The sequence below is a fragment of the Prunus dulcis genome, chromosome 7 (genome assembly GCF_902201215.1).
Source record: "Prunus dulcis chromosome 7, ALMONDv2, whole genome shotgun sequence".
Classification (NCBI taxonomy): Eukaryota; Viridiplantae; Streptophyta; class Magnoliopsida; order Rosales; family Rosaceae; genus Prunus; species Prunus dulcis.
Window position 1 is genome coordinate 12915235 of NC_047656.1, and position 12351 is coordinate 12927585.

The window sequence follows — 12351 nt, forward strand, 5'->3', positions numbered from 1 at the left end:
AAAGCTCCACCTGGTCATCTCATCTGGTCTACTCAGTCCAGCTAAGCAGCTGGCACTATTCTCACGAATCCTCTGTGTGTGTGTGTCTCTCTCTCTCTAACACAGTAACAAAAACTCTGTAAATACCAAATATGTATTCTATCAAATTGTATATAAATATACATAAAAAACAGAAAAGAGAGAGACATGTATGTACAATTTGTATTTTGGATTTTGGAAAGAAACTGTAAACAATTTTGTATTTTAATTTATTTTTATAGACACATAAATTTCTCTGCTATTGAGTTAGATGCATAGACTCTGCTGTGCTGCTACCAATTTGCGACCATGTTTTTTATTTTTTTATTTTTAACCTTTATTTATTTGCACCCATTATATTATAATAATTTGTTTATCACCATCTTGGCCTCGGTTTTCTACCCCCCTGCATTTCAGATTTGAATCATGAGTCTCCTCATTCCTTCCTCTCTCTCTCTCCCCTCTATATTAGCATCCAATTTCTCAACCTTCAAACCTCCATTTTTTGAACCTCCCCTGTATTTATCAGCTGAAGCTTGAAAGTTGAAAGCTCTTCAACTCTTTTTGATGGTGCTGAAACTCACGCAACTTGAAAACCATACTCTTTCAAGTTTTGTTGCCTGTTGGGTTTGTTGCATACATTCCTTTTACGTTGTTTCGTTTTAAAGTTGCAAGCTTTGGATGATCAATATGGCTCAGAAGCATTTACATGAGCTGCTCAAAGAAGATCAAGAGCCGTTTCTTCTCAAGAACTACATTGCTGATAAACGTTGCCAGCTGAAAAGACCCTCCCCAAAAACCCATTTGCAGGTCAAAAAACGCAGACCCATCTCCCAAGTTTCAAACTTTCCCGGAAACCTCTGCAAAAACGCTTGCCTTTTCTCTCTCCATGACTCTCCGGACCTCAGAAAATCTCCACTCTTTGAGTTTCCATCACCAGCAGCCAGAAGCCCATGCAAGAGTCCCAATGCCATTTTTCTTCAAATCCCAAATAGAACCGCAGCTCTGCTTGTCGAAGCTGCTATGAGGATTCAGAAACAGTCATCATCTTCAAAACCCAAAACCCAGAACAAAAATCACAGCTTTGGGCTATTTGGCTCGTTTTTGAAGAGACTAACAAATCGAAATCGAACCCAAAAGCGAGAAATCAAAGGGGATGGGGTTAAGGTCTCTGTTAAGGACATTCTTAGGTGGGATTCATCAGTTGGGCGTAGAAAGATTTCCAATGAGGAAAAGATTGAGTCTTGTTTGGCTGTTGAGGAGCAAACTGCTTCTGAGATGAGCACTGGTTGTGAGGTGTGCTTTTCTTCTTCTTCTTGCACTGGTAGGCCCAGCAGTGCAGTGTGGTCTGAAACCAACGAAGACAAGTCTTTAGATTTAGATACTGCCTCAAGTAGCAGCCAGTCTGAGGACTCAGAAGTGATTGAGTTTGAGACCCAACAAAGAGTAGATTCAGCTTGTCTTTGCAATTGTGAGAAGATCAACAATGGCTTCTGTGATAGCCCTTTCCGTTTCGTGCTCCAAACAACACCCTCGCCGTCCGGCCACCGGACGCCTGAGTTTTCATCGCCGGCGGCGTCTCCTAGTCGCCACAAACAAGAGGTTTGTCCTTTCCTCCAGCTTATATACCAAATCGTCTTTTTTTATTGTTAATAGTAATTTAATTATACTAAAGTCAGTGAGTTGGTAACTCGGTCTGCTTAAAGACGGTCCGAGTTCACTCGGTGAGGAACTTATAGAATTGTCGGCAACAAGATCACTTTTCAGAGATTTGGGAGGGAAATTGAGTCACATTGAAGGTCATATGTGTCAATTTGAAGCTCAGCATAGCATGTAAACTTTTTGTATATATGTGGTTGTTATCATGATACTATGTCATTTGTCACTTGTATAGTCTCTGCATTGTAAATCTTTTTTGTTTGAGGAACTGTGTAGAAATAATTTTTCAGAGCAAAAGACAAATTTGGTCTTGTTTTTTAGTGTTCGATCCCATTCATGAAGTCCCGACATCCCCCAAATTATATGCTTTTTATTGTAGTTTAAAAACTAGAAGAAAAGTCAAGCAGCCTTGCAATTATGGATCTGAGATTAATCTAAGTTGATTAAAATAGTTAAAGGCTTAGTTGGAAATTATTATTCTATAGCCCTATGTATATATGATTAGTGTTTTGATTAAGGTTTTAAACTTTTAATAGGAGGAGGGACTGAAGAAATTCCAAGTAGAAGAAGAGGAAGAGGAAGATAAGGAGCAGTGCAGTCCTGTTTCTGTATTGGACCCTCCATTCCAAGACGATGACGAGGGACGTGACGGTGACGGTGACGATGAAGACGGTTTTGATTTGGAGTGCAGCTATGCCAATGTACAGAGTATGTAACAATTCCGTTTGTACTAACTTCTATTTAATTTTGTACTGTTCTTTGTTGGTTGTGTGGTCGTTGTCAATGAGCTTACTGTTATGTTATGTACAAAATGAAAACCAATTGGAGGGCCATGGCTCAACGACTGTTTGATTAAAGACACCATGCTTATCTTTGTGGGATCCATGGCAAGATTGCATCTCAGTGTTCTTATCTGTGTTGTGAAAGTTGTCCTTGTGTTTTGGTTAAGTGTAGGTGAAAAATCTCAAGATCTGACGTTTTGTATTGATGTAACAGACGTATATTTGCAGTCTCATAACTGCATTTGTGACCCACAGATTGTTATGTGCAGAAGTCACGGTGCATGTGGTAGACCTCTTTGGTTCATCACCATTAATTCTCATTACAATTTTGTGATTTTGTGTTTGAAAGTTTTTGGCGGTTGATGGTTTTGAATCATAGATTTATGGCAATCATTTATCTATTTTCTGCAGTCCTTAGTTGTGGTTTCCTGATTTGGTTTAATTAGGGTTAAACTTGGTGGATATTTTAGTTTTTGCAGCCTTTCTGTTTTTATTTATTTATAATTTTTTAGTCGGTTGTCTAGGGTTTTATTTTTCCATAAATTAAGTAATAAGGTTTTCTCTCTACTATCTACGGACTTGGCATTCTTCGGAACCAACAAGGATATAGGTTATATTAGGTTTATGGAAAAACCTAGTGCCAATTTTGTGAATCTTCAAACAAATAACTAATCTTGGTATTTCCGGCATTGAATTTACAGGAACAAAGAATCAGCTACTGCAGAAGCTTCGTAGATTTGAGAAATTGGCAGGGTTGGATCCAATTGAACTCGAAAAAAGAATGTCAGAAGAAGAAGAAGATGATGAATATAACATGGATGATCTAGAAGGACAATCAGAACAATATGACGACGATGAACCAGAAACATCAGATAGCAGGATGGAAGAAAACCTTGATGAGCTTGTCAGAGAAATACTTTCCCAATCAAACTTCCATTGTATCCGAAAAAGAATCCCGGAAGACGTGAAGAGGTTAGTCTCAGATCTCATTGTTGAGGAACAGAAAGAAGAAGAAGAAGCTGCTTTTAGTGACAAGAGAGTAGTGGTGGTGAGAAGGGTCTGCGAGAGATTTGAGTCCTGGAAAGAGGTGGAATCTAACACCATTGACATGATGGTTGAGCAAGATTTCAGAAAGGAGCTTGATGGGTGGAAGAAAAATCAAGACCAAGTGGGAGAGACTGCAATGGAGATTGAGGTTGCCATATTTGCCCTACTGGTGGATGAATTGGCAATGGAGCTAGTTTGATTATTAACTAGAAACTAATGAACAACCGGGAAAGGTTTGATGTTAAGGGACCATTCCAAAGAGTTTTGGCACAACTTGTAATTTTTTGTTTCGAAATCTAAAATATGAACAATTGGGAAGTATAGTTTGACATGCACTGTGAGGCAGAGGAAATAGGCTTAAAATAGTAAAGTACTTGGGTTAGGTGGGTGACATGGTATTATCAATGTATATGGATTATGTATCATGTATGTAGTTGGGGGGGAGGGGGGGAGGAGAACCGGACGTATTCGTGCGTATTTAGACATGACATGTACAATTCTTGGGCCTTTAAATATTTATATTATTTCATAATCTTATGAGTTTTGTGTTTATGTTGAGTAAAGGAGCATGAAACTTTAGTACATCAAAGGGATGATCAAAACCAGTGAAAGTGTCAAGGATCCAATAAAGTAGAAACCTACACTTTACCAACCCAAATATTCTTTGGCAAAGGATGACAACGAATTCAGTTCAACAATGCCTCAAGAAACGAATAAAGTTGAATAGGGCATAACACTATTTTGCAAACCAAAATGTACAAGGTCATCTTAAGATTGAGAGTGTGAATCCCAAATCAGTTTTCACATCGGAGTATTAGAGTTTTGCCTAATAATTTGAATAACCTTGGGCTGCTTCACTCATTGTCAGTTAATTGAATTGAACGTTCACATTCGAATATAGTTTGAGAAAACACCAAAAGTTTAAGAGCATAAAACTTTAGCACACCAAAGTATGAAAATCAATAAAAATGTGAAGGATCCAATAAAGTAGAAACCTACACTTTACCAACCACACATTCTTTGGCGTATCATGCCAACTTGCCAAGGAACTCAGTTCACGAATGCCTAAACAAACGAATAAAGTTAACAGATGACTTAACACAAATTGATAAGCCTAAATTCTTGTTCTTGGTGTTTGATTATATTGTTAGATTAAATTAAGTCTAGATGGGGATATGTTATGTTGTCCTTTTGTTGTAACTTACATTATGATGGACACATTATTGAAACCCTTAATTTTTATTTCATGGGGAATAATAAGTAGTGATGGGACTGTCTATCTGATCCTATTATTGACCAGACCCTAAAATTAAAAAAATTAAAAAAAACAAACATATGCAAAAGCTAGAGAACGATCAAACACCAAGACAGGGGTTTGCCTTCGTCATTTTCATGTCGATTAAAAATTATTTAACTTTGTTATCCAGAGAGAATTTGTTGTAACTTGTAAGTTGTAAGCCATAGTCTTGAATGTGTGCTTTGGATTGGACTCAGATTTGGGCTGCAGGGTTATCAATTCTTCCCCCTAATAATTGTTCAGTACTTCTAGGGCCAGAAGTATTTGACTGCTTAGGTTCCGTTTCTAGGCCTAAAGTTGTTGCTGATTCTTATGGATAGAAGTTTGTTGCAGCCCACGTTCTCTTAACTCCATCTCAATTGCTTGAATTGCACCAATATTGTCTCAAACTTAATCAGATCCATCACATCAGAAAATCATGACATGGCATAATATGAAGCTCGCCGCATTGAAATACAAATATACTCATATTATAAAGCCCTATATTTATTTATTAAGATTACACCCTAAGTTCATGGCCAAAAACACTCTAGAGCCATTTTCATTTTGAAAGGGGGAGGGAGCCACTGTTCTTCCTCCCCTCTCCCCTTCTCCCTTCCTCCCTTCCTCCGTTGACAGGATCCGCCCTGAATTTCTCAGAACCCGTGATGAATCTTGTGGAAATTCTGACATCACCCGGATGCCGAGCCCACTTACTAAAAACTGAGACTTTCTATCGAAATTTTGGCAGAGTCTCCCCTGTAAATTGAACAATCCCAAAAATTTCAACATGCATAACAAACACAATTTAATATCCCAACAGGCAGATGCACAATATAAAAACATACAATTCACATAATAGGCCTCTGGCCTTCAAATAACTTGAAACAGAACCACCAACAATGTTCTTAAATCAAATAATACATCAAACAATGCAAGTAATAAACTCAAACATATTTATGACTACCACTGTAAATAACATAAATTAACTTCCCAAAAATCCATCGTACAATGTTTAACAACCCATCACAAACACAAGTAGTTTAAGCATTCGGCCCCAAATTGTACTCAATCCAAGACGGGTTACAATCCTGTCTTGGCCGCAACCACACTTTAACAACTCTCTTAGTCCGACGGGAAAAGAATAATCCTTACACCAAGCCTCGTTTTCTAACGACCTTTTAAACCACCAACACTGTCGACACTAAACTCATCCAAACACCAAAACCTATGAGATTAGATCCAACTACCAAATTAAAGTTCCAGAAATATCTTTAGTTCGTGGCTGGACCCGAATGGGACCTCAGGCTACCTACGTACCCTTAATGAAGGATCAAGCCACACGTAATTCTTTCTACAAAATTCCCGGTTCCAACAACATGCAATCAATTACAGCCATACAAATTAGTAGATTCTAGAATTTATCATTTTTCCTTTTCTTTAAATCACATCTTACCAAACATAATCTTTTTCAACATCTAACTTTCCCAATATAGTGTAACAATTCTTTATTTATCTCCTTGTTCTTTTACCACACGCCGGAATTCTTCAACGCCACGCGTGATAATCCATAACACGCCGGATAATCACGTATTCTTCCCATATGCCAGAAAATTTTCAACCCCATGTATGGGAAGTGTCTCACACGCTGGAATATTCCAACGCCACGTGTGAGACTAAATAATCACATATTTTTCCCATACGCCGTAAAATTTCTAACGCCACGTATGGGAAGTGTCTCACACGCCGAAATATTCCAATGCCACGTGTGAGACTAAATAATCATATATTCTTCCCATACGCTGAAAAATTTCCAACGCTACGTACATGAAATGTCTCACACGCCGGAATATTCCAACACTACATGTGAGACTAAATAATCATATATTCTTCCCATAAGTCGGAAAATTTCCAACGCAACGTATGGAAAGTGTCTCAGACGTTGGAATATTCCAACTTTACGTGTGAGACTAAAATGGCTTGCCTTTTTATGAAAATCACCACCAAATTATTCAAGCCTTCAAATCTCCAATCGAAACCAAGTTCTCAATTAAATACTACTAATATCGCAACTTACTAATTCCTCAATCTTTAATCCAAATATATATATATATATATCAATTTCATGCGTATTCTTTCAATCATTGACAATAATGTATATTTAAAATAAATGTCCACTCACTTCCTAATAATCATAACCAAGCCCACGGCTCACTTCCACAACTCACCATATCAATTAACCCATACTCATATATTCCATAATTTAAATTATTATAATAACATCCAAGAGTTTTCATATGATAATATAAAACACTCTAAAAAACCCGACATAGTCAACATAACTCAAATAAGGGTCGAGACTTGGTAATAAGGTCGTTCTAGTACTCCTCGAAGGGTGAAACTATCTCGGAAGACTCACGGTCAACCGAGGGGTCAAACTACCCAATCTTGGTAACCGGGTCCTCGGGACCCACGACCTCCATTTTACAATCCGGAAATTCCAATGGGTTCCACAAGGTTTAGGATACATGTCCTACAAGTCTGGTCCAAATAGGACGGTCGGATCACTAACGATCGCACGATCGGACGTTCAGACGACTATCTTAAAACACAACCTTTAAGTTATTGAATCGGAACATCCGGGGCTCCGATTCACGACCTGTGAATTCCTACACGATCCTGGGGATACCTAGATTAACATATATTGAAATGGAGTCGATCTAACAGTCCATACATGTCAAACTCGAATAACGCCTAATATGCGATATCCGTTCGACAATCAAACGATACCCAAAACCATATCCGAGCATACCGTCGTGCTCGGGTCGACATAGGGATTATTATAGGACTTTATGACTGGCCAAAAAGTGTCCCACGCACCGCCACATGCATGGGTGTCCAAAGTGATAACGCTTCACTGGAAAAACTTAAATCACGGTTCAAGACTCCTACCCTAGGTTTAACACCCTATTTGGAGTCACTTTTGTTCTCGGGCCTACCCCAAAAAGTGACCGGAAGTGGTCGAAATCGCGATCCCAAAATTGACAGAACCATAATTCCAAAATTAACCCACTTACGCTAGAGCATGAAAAATAGTCAAAAATCCATACCTTACTCGATTGAATTGGTGGCATGAGGAGAGAGATCGAAGCCGTGAAGTTTCTGTCAAAGCCGGCGCATTTTCGAGCTATTTCCGATAGAATACGGCTATTCCAAGGGCGGAGACTGGTCGGGAAAGAAAGAGGGAGAGGTGGCCGTTCGACTGGTACCAACCTCATGGCCAGTGGTGAGCTGTGGTATGAGTTTCGAAGGGAGAGAGAGTGAGAACGCCGGGGAGGGAGGGAGGGGGAGAGGGAGCGAGAGAGAGAGAGAGAGAGAGAGAGAGAGAGAGAGAGAGAGAGAAGAAATCAGATTTGTATCAAACTCTTTTCAAAATAATTACGATCGTGCCACTGATTTTCTTTTGATCGTAACTTCTTCGTTACAACTTCGATTCGAGCTCACTACGTGTCTACGGACTCACCTCAGTACGATCTACCTAAAATTACCAGTCACTGCCCCAAACTCTTTCCGGATTAAAAAGTGACCAAAATACCCCTACTCTAAGGTAAATTCGTAAATTCATATTTAATAAAATAAAATAATTTAAGTAGGGAATTTAATTGGAGTCGGGGTGTTACACCCTTCTCCTCTATTCCCCCATTTTCAGAAACAAAAAGTTTTCTCTATTTGTCTTCGTTTTATTATGATTTTCATCCACTCATCACATGCGGATGAGTTTCGCTTTCGGATATCTACCACCATCTTTTTAGCGGTTTCTTCATATTTGGAATAAGTCATATAGACTCTTTGGATTTTCTATGTAGTTTTCACCTATTCTTTTGTGAGAGTTTTTTACCTCGTCTTTGTGAGAGCTTTCCAGCTCTCTTCTATGAGAGTTTTATTTGTATTGTCATGGCTTAATATTCTTTTAAGCTTTATATGTATTTTTTGTTTTGTTTTGAGTTTGCACTCTTAGTTGGGATGCATATGTCAGAGTTTTTTTGATCGTGCGCAATCGTTAGTAGATTGTGATTTTAATTCGGATTTTTAATGGGGGTGTATTCAATTGTGATTTTAATGGATTGTTTTGAAGCTTAAAAGTACAGAGGTATTCAATTAGGATTTTTAAGTAATCAATAAAAATCTGGTGGTATTCAATTAGGATTTTAAAATAATCAATACAAGTCTGGTGGTATTCAATTAGGACTTTTAAAAGATAAGAAAAAGTACCATGTATTCAAAAACTTACCAATTTTGAGGTATTTCATTAAATGATGTATTGTGTGAGACTTTTGAGTGTGTGATATAAACACTAAGGGAGGGAGGTGTATTCAATTGTGATTTAAATGGATTGTTTTGAAGCTTAAAAATTTGGTGGTATTCAATTAGGATTTTTAAATAATCAATACAAGTCCGGTGGTATTCAATTAGGACTTTTAAAAGATAAGAAAAAGTACCATGGTATTAAAAAACTTACTGATTTTGAGGTATTTCATTAAATGATGTATTGTGTGAGACTTTTGAGTGTGTGATATAAATACCAAATCACATAACAAATCTCATCTTCCTATGCATGATTCTCATATATGCTCTCATATATATATATATATTTTTTTTTCCCCACTATGTTTGTATGCTTTTGACTGTACATAAAAAAAACTTTTCATAAAATAGACGATAAAGAAACATTAACAAGAAAGATGATATTGCCTTTTCTAGAGCTCATGGGCATTTTCCAATAGCTCTTCTTTCCTTGTAGACAAGCTTATTTGGAGCAAAATTATATTTTTGATACTTTTTTTTTTAGAATCTCCTGCTCATTGTAGGCATTTCCTCGCAAGGAGTTGTAGCCCTCCACAACTCTACCGGTGTGCCCACAAGTTGCTTGATCTAATGCCTCAAAGAGGCTTTTATTTATTTATTTATTATTATTATTTTATGCGTAGCTGCTGCGCATACAGCTCACATGGCTAAATATTTTTTCTTATTTCGTGTCCCAAAATGTTTGGGACCAGGACAAAACAAAAAGAAAAAAGAAAAAGAGAAGAAGCCTTACCCACAATCTAGAAGAAACGTTGATAAGGTGCAAGGTCTTTTTTTTCATTCCACAATTTTGGTCCAAGCTTTGACAAAAACTAGGAGTAGTCATGGGGTTGGGTTAGGAGTTTTCAGTATGTTTCTTTATTTTGCATTTCTGGTGCTATCTGTTTTGCATTAGGTGTTGGTGGTTTTGGATGTAGCTTCTGGCATCTGCTTATGCTTTTGTATTTCTAGTGTTGGTTTCTCTCAGTTGTGTTGTGTTTCTTTAACGTATTCATTCTGGCCATGTGTGGCTATGTTGGGAGTTACATTGTTGATGTCGGTGCACTCTCCCTGGACTAACCTTTAATGGTTACTGTGCCTCCATCTTTGTATTAACCCTAAAATTTGGGTATATGTATCCTAAAAATTGGGTATATTCCTTCAGGTTATGTATTTAGGTGACTGATGATAGGTGACAGAGTTCAAGCTTGTATAGAAATATAAGTAAAATCATGTAATTGCAATATATTAAAATCATAAGTAAAATCCTAAGTGAATGAAAAATCATAAGTAAAATCATGTAATTGCAATATATTAAAATCATGAGTAAAATCATATAATTACAAATCCGGCTGAAATCCATTACATTAAAATAAGGTAATTACAATCTATTAAAATCTCAATTGAATAGTTAGATCACTCCGCTATTGTTATGGCTCTTTGTGGCTAGTGGCTTTTTTGATTGTATTATGAATGCAATCCCAGAATTTCAAAAAAATAAAAATAAAAATAAAATCCATGGTAAATAACTTTAGGGTTAACTGAACTTGTACGTAGCTTTCGATTCACCCTCTATGTTTTTTTTATTTTTAGAAAATTAAGTATATGAACTTTTTTTTTGCCAATTTCCCCCGTACTGTCTAAATCTTCAACATTTCATCCAATTTTCGATTAAATTATTTTTGTGGAAAAAATTGAAGAAAAAGAGTAAACCCAACCTCCCTCCCCCCATCTTGAAGAACCCAGTCCTCCTTTCTCCTTCCCCTCCTTCCCCTTCCATCTCCCCCACCCTCCCTCTATGATCTATCTCCTCCCTCCCCTCCCCTTCCTCCTCCTTTTCCCTTTCCCCTCATTCCTCTTCCCCTTCTTCACCCTCCCTTTCCACCACCCTCAGATCTCTCTCTCTCTCTCTCTCTCTCTCTCTAGCTCCATCCCCACGCGAGATCCACCCCCAGACCAACCCAAAATCAACTTCACAAAATCAACTTAAGTTCATTGTAAGGAAAACTATAAGCTCATTGAGCTTTCTTGCTAAATTTCCACTACTACGTGAACTAGTCCTCCAAATCTCAAACCCATTAAACAGTAATTGAAGTTTCAAAGTCTTAGAGCAAGAAAGAGCTTGAAAATTACCTCATTTTCCATCAATACTCGCGATTCAGAGAGAGAGAGAGGAATATTATTTCAATTTTTATTATTTTATTTTATTTTTCATTATTTATTTATTTTTAACGTATGAAATGACCATTATACCCTCATATTTAACGGCAAATTAGATGAAATGTTCTGGATTTAGACGGCAGATGGGAAATTGGCCAAAAAAAGAAGTTCATATCCTTAATTTTATATAAAAAATAAAATAAAAATAAATAAAAAATTAAATACAAATTCATGAGAAAAATCACCAATAATATGATACAAACATAACCAATAACTTTATCGAACACTCATATGCTACGATAACATGTGAATTAGTACACCATGATGTGGCAAATGTGGCCGTAACACCCAATAATTTATGGAGAATAATCAAAACCAAATTGCTTTTGGATGCAAATAATTAAGATACACGTGTCCGTATTAAAATACGACAATTGATGCACGTGATCAGTTCAGTTATGGTCACACTCACCCAGGACCCAGCATTGAAATTGTTTACCTTAATGGTCCCTAATCTGACTTCCATCATCCTACTGCCAAGTGTCCAGAATCAGAATAATATAAAAAGCCCAATCTGACTTCCATCATCCCACTGCTCTGAAAAACCACCACCGTCCTCCGTCCCCAATATCTCATTTTCTAGTGCGGACCTTGTCCTTTCAAAACCCTTGAAAAATTCAAAACCATGAAACAGTCTAAAAAGCAAAGGACTCTTTGATTTCATTATTTTATGAAAATGCAATGGCCATGCCTATCTACCTTCAATGACTTGTCCATTCAGACAGAGAGAGAACTTCTCTGGTCCCCCATCCACCAAAATAAATTTCAAACTAAAAAATTATTTTATAGCAAACACAAAAAGAACATTTCTTTTCTCCCTCGTGGGTTTTTGTATTTCTGGAACCTCTTCCACGTTTAACATTCAACCACGTTTAAAATTAAAACACAACACTACTGCATGAAACATGGTCACTTTCATATCATTAAATCTTTGTTTCGATCTATAGCTATAGCTATAAATATCCCTCCTCTGCAAACCCTCCAAAGTTCTCTATCAACATTAAC

General features: G+C 37.2%; 1 protein-coding gene across 1 annotated transcript; it reads left to right on the forward strand.

Moving 5' to 3' along the window:
* The first annotated feature begins 401 nt into the window (after positions 1-401).
* LOC117636022 lies at positions 402-4038 on the forward strand. The gene is made up of 3 exons (XM_034370450.1): positions 402-1620; positions 2214-2385; positions 3161-4038. Exons 1-3 carry the CDS (start codon positions 700-702, stop codon positions 3703-3705), a joined length of 1638 nt encoding a protein of 545 aa, XP_034226341.1. The 5' UTR covers positions 402-699; the 3' UTR covers positions 3706-4038.
* The last annotated feature ends 8313 nt before the right edge of the window (positions 4039-12351 follow it).